The 6,569-nt window shown below is 34.6% G+C and overlaps 1 protein-coding gene across 1 annotated transcript; it reads left to right on the forward strand.

The window, feature by feature from the left end:
- Positions 1–4,439: 4,439 nt before the first annotated feature.
- On the forward strand, positions 4,440–5,563 carry LOC129725293 (uncharacterized). Its single transcript, XM_055680915.1, has 2 exons — positions 4,440–4,513; positions 4,576–5,563. Exon 2 carries the CDS (start codon positions 4,601–4,603, stop codon positions 5,363–5,365), a length of 765 nt encoding a protein of 254 aa, XP_055536890.1. The 5' UTR covers positions 4,440–4,513; positions 4,576–4,600; the 3' UTR covers positions 5,366–5,563.
- Positions 5,564–6,569: the final 1,006 nt, after the last annotated feature.

The raw sequence follows: 6,569 nt of genomic DNA on the forward strand, positions 1-6,569 counted from the left end.
AAAAAATTAATAATCATTGTTATTACTCTATATATAATGAATGAAATGAAGGTTCAATGAGTATTTTAAGAATAAAAGCAAATATATTATAAATTGAATATCTTGAAAACCCCCAATTCTGAAAAATCTATTTGTTATGAAAACCACAAGAAGCTACCTAAATCAATGTTTGAACCTAAATGATAAAAAAATAAAAAAAAAGTTAAAACTTATATATATAATATTTTTTTAAAGATTTTTTACAGTATATATTTTTTTATTAAGAGAAAAAAATACTATCCACAACTTTGCCAAAGACACTATACCGATAAAATCAACCGTTTTGGCCCTAAAAATATTTGTTATCCTCAACAGATAGAGGGCAATCTTACCCCGCTGGTGGGCGGGCTTACTCTACATGAAATTGATCTGCACATTTTCAAAACATTTTGAAAATCAAAAAAAGCTGAAAAATAAACGAAAATATTACAGTACTTATTTTTTAGATGCGGGTATTGAATACAAGAGCCTCTTTTCAAAGAAAAAATGAAATTGCAGCCGCAACTTTTTTTTCTATAAACAGGATTGCTTAAGGGGGCGGTCTTACCCAGCTTACACCCCTACACAGACTTCGCAACCAACTGTTTAGTGTACAGGACAATTGAGGGGCTAGCACTACGGTCCTACTGACACTAACAGTCTTTCCCGGGCCGAGACTCGAACCTACGACGACTGTCTTGTTAGGCCAGCGTCGTACTTCGAGACCGTCTCGGAGATTATCCGCGTAGAATAATGGAAGAAGAAAAAATGTCAGTTCAAAAACAATTTCTATTACATATATGCAGAGCTCTTATGCTCTTCTCAAGCAAGATATGACGTTGCTTACACACAAAGATGCATTCTCTAAAAAGCGTCACAAATTTGCAATGGTTTCATTTGTAAATATTGTCGTTGCAACGCTTTGTCTCAATCATTTTTGCCTTTCTCCTAGAAAGGTATAGCAATCACTGAAAAAACCAAAGGTATAAAAGTGCTCCAAAGGGTCGAATCTCGTATATCAATCGACTTAGTTCGACGAGCAGAGCATTTTCTGTATGTGTGTGTATGTGTGTGTATATGTATGTATGAAACGGTCTCCCAATCTCACTCGATTTTCTCAGAGATGGCTGAACCGGTTTTCATGAAACTAATTGCAAATGAAAGGTCTAGTTGCCCCATAAGACCCTATTGAATTTTATTGTAATCGGATTTTTAGTTTCGAGGTTATGTATCAAAATGTAAAAATCACAAAACTTCATTACCTCACGAAACTACAAAACCGATTCGAACAAAATTAGTATCAAAAGAACGGGCTTGTTTTTCAAACCATTTGTGAAATAATTTTATAATGATTGAACATGTATTTCAAAAGTTATGCAAAGAAGCGTGTTTCAAGGACTGTTTAAACTCACTCACTTTTTTCAGACATGGCTGAACCGATTTTCACAAGATTAGTGTCATATAGAAGGTCTTGTTGCCCCATAAGACCCTATTGAATTTTATTGTTATTGGACTTTAACTTTGTCCGTTATGTATAATAATGAGAAATCAGGCTATGACAAGAAATATTTTTCTAAGACTGTTTGAACTCACCCACTTTTCTCAGAGATAGAATAGAAATAGATTTTCACAAAATAAGTTGCAATAGAAAGGTCTAGTTGCCTGATAAAACTCTATTGAATATTATTATAATCTGTCTGTTATGTATCAAAATGTAAAAGTTATGAAGCTCCATTATAACAGAAACTACACAACCGATTTGAACAAAATAGGTATCCAATGAACGGGCTGTCTTAAAAAGCCCTAAATAACGAATTTTATGATAATTGACCATGTAGTTCGAAGGTTATGAAAAGAAACGTGTTCAGAAAACTTCATCAATTCACTCGTTTTGCCAAAGATGGCATCAGTGATTTCAACAATCTTAGTTATAAATTGTGGGTTTAGTTGCTTTATTGGTACTCATTTAATTTGGTTATAACACTGGTTGACAAAATCGAAAAAAATGCTGCTCTAAAACTCATAATAATTGCCCTAGAAAGAAAATAATTCACAGGAAAAGCAATAATTTTTCATTTTTTCTTAGTTTGACCTTCGGGGCAACACTTGTGTTGACCAGTGTAATCAGACTTTTATTTTATCCATTATGTGTTAAATTGTAAAAATATTGAAAATCTCTTCTTTTAAGGATTACACGACTTATTTAAAGAAAACAAGTGTCGCAAATTCGGATTTCAAAATGAAGTATGAAGTTGATTCCTGGTCTCTGCGCATCATCCCGGGTGCTGAAAAACTCACATTGGGCAATGTTTGTCCCTTTTAGACTGGTAGAAACCGGAAGCTACTGTCTAGAAATTTAAAATGGCGTCTGAAGATGATTTCTGGCCTCAGGGTATCATACCGCTTCTTCAAATCGTATTGGATGTTATTTGTCACTTTAAAATTTACCATAGAAATACCCAGATTAGGCAGTTCGGCAATTTTATTATGGATTTTATGATTTTATGATTATCAGGCAACCAGAAGTGGTCATCTGGATTAAAAATTGGGTTTTAGGTCGGATTCTGGCCACTGGGTATAATCCAGGTTTCAAGAACCCATATTGATTGGTATTTGGCCATTCATTGGATGCCTCTCAGAAACGATCAGTAATATCAATTGCGTTAAAGAATTTCAATTTCACTGATAAGATCATTCAAATTAATGTATAAGGAACAACATTTAATTATACATTATTTGAAATCTACTGACTAACGTTGACTTAAAGAATCTGAATATTTATAGGCAGTATATGAGTACAAATCGATTATACCACAATCAAAAACAAAATCGCATCATATAGTTGAAAAATTTAATGTTATTTGCATGTATATGTGTTAATTCATATTCATATCGTCGGTTTCGTGCAACACTGGCACAACTCAAAAAACATAGTTTCGAGCTAGGGGCTAGACACCTTTATTTTCATGAAAAATATTTCGCTAATGTTACACGATATTGGTTGATATTTTTTAATCATCAATAATAATAGTATATTTGACACGGCACTATACAGATTGGTTGATATGTTTTAATATTTATCGTTTATATGTAACGCTTGATGTAACGGCAATGGGCTATGATATAGATAGAGGGGTGCCCGAAAATGAAACGGTAAATACTTGTTAATATTTAATATTGGGAATATTTCGCAATATATCAATAGTGTCTTATCCCTAGGTTTCGAGAAAAACGCGTTTGAAAATTTGCGTCGAAAATTTATTTTTCGATTTTCAAGAAAACTTTGAAGTTTAAGATTACTAATTCTTATTTAACACCTTTGGGTCTATTATGCACATATTACGTGCTCACGTTGTCCAAGTTAAAACCTTATTTTTAATAACTTTATGGAGAAATTTCGATTTGTGTAGCAAAGGCACTTCTACTCATAACTCTGGAATTTTTGTAATCTTCGAAATGGGATTTCGTGTGATGAAACTTAACAGTATTTGGCATCGTTCGCCATCAAAAACTCAAAAATGCAAAGTTTTGAGTTGTGCCAGTGTTGCACGAAGCCGATGATATGTTAAATTTTAAATGTTCGATATAGTTGTGCTGTTGACTACCAAAAATTTGTTGTTTAGAATGAATTAAAAATCCAGCAGAAATAATCAAGGTGTATTTTTAAGTGTTGGAGTAAATCTATTTTAACATATTATAAGTTCGAAGGAGAAAGGCTGGGTCTCACCGCTAGGTGGATTAATTTAGGTTTTATTATGATTTAACTTTTACGCACCTATTTCTCAACTTTAAAATTCAAAAAAAAGGTAAACATATTTCATATGACATAAAAACTTCAAAATCTTTCAAAATTCAAAGATTTTCAAGCCAAAAAGACTTTTAAAATTTTAACTAAAATTCAGTGTCGTAGTTTTGGACTAACAAGAATAACACTGGTAAACACAGGTCTTGTCCTTAAGCTCAAGAGGATCCTGTGAGTTTTAATGCCACTAGCAAAGATAACTATTTAAGAGATTTAAATAAGTTTTCCCTAAGCAAACATAGAAGCGACTAACCCAGCAAGCTGAGCACTTTCATAACAAACAGTAACAAAATGAAACAAATCAGTAGACTTGTGTTTATTTCTTTCGACTTGAACTTCCAATCCAACGCTTCTGAATTGGCGATAAAATGTTCATACACTGCAAGTAATCAAACTCCACATTTCCCTTATAAATAATAAATATTTCTAAAAAGCAGTTTCGTATTACAAAGAGAGATTAAAAATAAATTGATCAAAATGTGTACATTTTTACGATAATTTTCATTGATAAACGAAAAAAAGGCCGAACATGGTTCGAGTAACTCCAAACGTGCAGACTTCGTTCGCAGCAATGCTTATTATGAATGTATGTCTCATGCAACTAGCTTTGGTCAAAACTTCTGCATACGTTCTTCTCGGCTTATCAAAACATCACGCAAAAAACAACAATTATTTAACTGGCAGCATAAAAAGGTTTGGAATGTGAGTGTACATAGCAAACCGTTTTGCACGTCCAAGCTTTTCACATCTCTTAGGCAGGTTCGTAGTTCGAGATACGACATGATTAAGCTGTTTTTGTGCCTTATGGCAGTTACCATCGGTCACATATCAGCAGTGTCCTACAACTCCCCTTGCGGAAGTATACCGTTTCGACATCCCTATCCACGTGATCCCCACAACTCACCAAACCGAGTCGGCGTTGTTCCAGCCCGTCTAGTTGGAGCTACAAGTTCTGAATCGGAAGAGTCACGCGAAGAAGGCGAAAAATCGGTTCCTACTCCAGCTCCCTGTGAAACAACAAAAAATCTTCTGCCAGTTTCCATATGCATCCAACTGCCACCTAATACTCCACTGACCATGTCAAAGAGTGTTCTACAGCAAATCATTTACTCCTTAACGGACAAAACTAACACCATTGATCCGCTGATAGAGGAAATTCCTTCCATCCCGTCCCATCCTGCAGTGCTTTCTCCGCAACCAGTTCAAAATCCCACGCCATCAGTTTCAAGTCCACAGCAGCCAGTATATGGAACAGATGTACCGCAACCACGCGTGTGTCCACTTCAGCGCCCCTATCCGGAACCATCCGCCAACATCTATCCAATTCGCACGGCAGCCTCGGCCTATCCAACGGACGTCTCACGCTATGATGAACCACCTAGACCTGCACCAGTACCAGAACCGGTAAGCCAACCACCACGTTATCCTAGCAATGATCTGGCAATCGGACAACCAGCTTTCATGCCACCGAGTCAACCTGCACCCAGCGCTTATTGCTTTGGTGGTCACTGCGGATTATCATTGCAACCACGGTACAATCAGTAAAAAAAAGGTTGCACTATATGCAACGAAACATCAGTATTTCATCAATCGTCATTGTCAGAAAACAAAATGCTGACAAAATGTTCATCGTCATATCTCATGTATGTAATAATTTATTATTTCAGTGCAGTAACTGCGAAGAGAATTAAACAATTTAAGAACCTTTTTTTGTTAAATAAAAGTATCTATTTAAACCCTAAACGCTTATAACCGTTTGTCAGTTTATATTTTCAGACTTCTCATCAGTTGAATTAATGTAACGAAAACTGAAGTGACTTTGATCACTTAACTTTTTTTTGAATTTTGTTGAGAGAGCGCTCGTAGCGCTTGGTATCCGTAATCGTCACTGCTTGTGTTGAAATATGTCAACTTTCATGCATTTCTTAATAACTGTCGAATGTTTTCATGCTAAAATGTATGATATTTTTATAATTTGCTTCCATATTAGCTCTTAAAATAAAAAATATAAATACGATGACCTTCATTATGGTTTTTGCGACTTAAGTCCTAATAAGCAGAACAGCATATAACATGCTATCTTTTTAATGACTACCTACGAAGTCACCTTACATGCAACATGCACTATCGAACAGCCTACATTCCACATGGACATGTTTTGAATGGTTCAAGACTCCTTTTTCCCTCCGCGGAAAATCGTCCATATACATTCTAACAATTTTGTATGGATCGCAGATAATATTGAAGTAGTAAATATATCTTGCTCAATACATGCCAGTACTCATCAATAATTATCATTTTTTTATTTTTTATTTTTATTTTTTCAATAATTATATTTTTTTATGCAATAGATGCTTGAAATATTCAAGAAATTAAATTAAAACTACTTTACGTAGTGATTGACGTTTCAATTTAATTAACCATCACTATTTCATCACTCTTAATTAAATACTTTTTGCAAAATCGTACCACAAAACTACAAAACGGATCAGTATTTTTTATAGTTGTGAAGCGTCAAGGTAATCAAACAAAACTGCATAGTAGGGTGGGGAAAAGTGATCGATTTTCCAGAAAGAAGTTTTTTTGGTTCCTTTTGGGGCCCCACACAACCCTAAACTTACCGGAAGTCGATTGGTTTTGTCTCCGCTTGGCGCATTGCATTTCAAATTTGTATGAGAATTTATATGGGAAAACCCACTTTTTTGCATTTACCTTTCTAGAGAGATCAATAATGCTCTAATAATGCACT

This window comes from Wyeomyia smithii, chromosome 2 (assembly GCF_029784165.1).
Source record: "Wyeomyia smithii strain HCP4-BCI-WySm-NY-G18 chromosome 2, ASM2978416v1, whole genome shotgun sequence".
In the NCBI taxonomy this organism is placed as follows: domain Eukaryota; kingdom Metazoa; phylum Arthropoda; class Insecta; order Diptera; family Culicidae; genus Wyeomyia; species Wyeomyia smithii.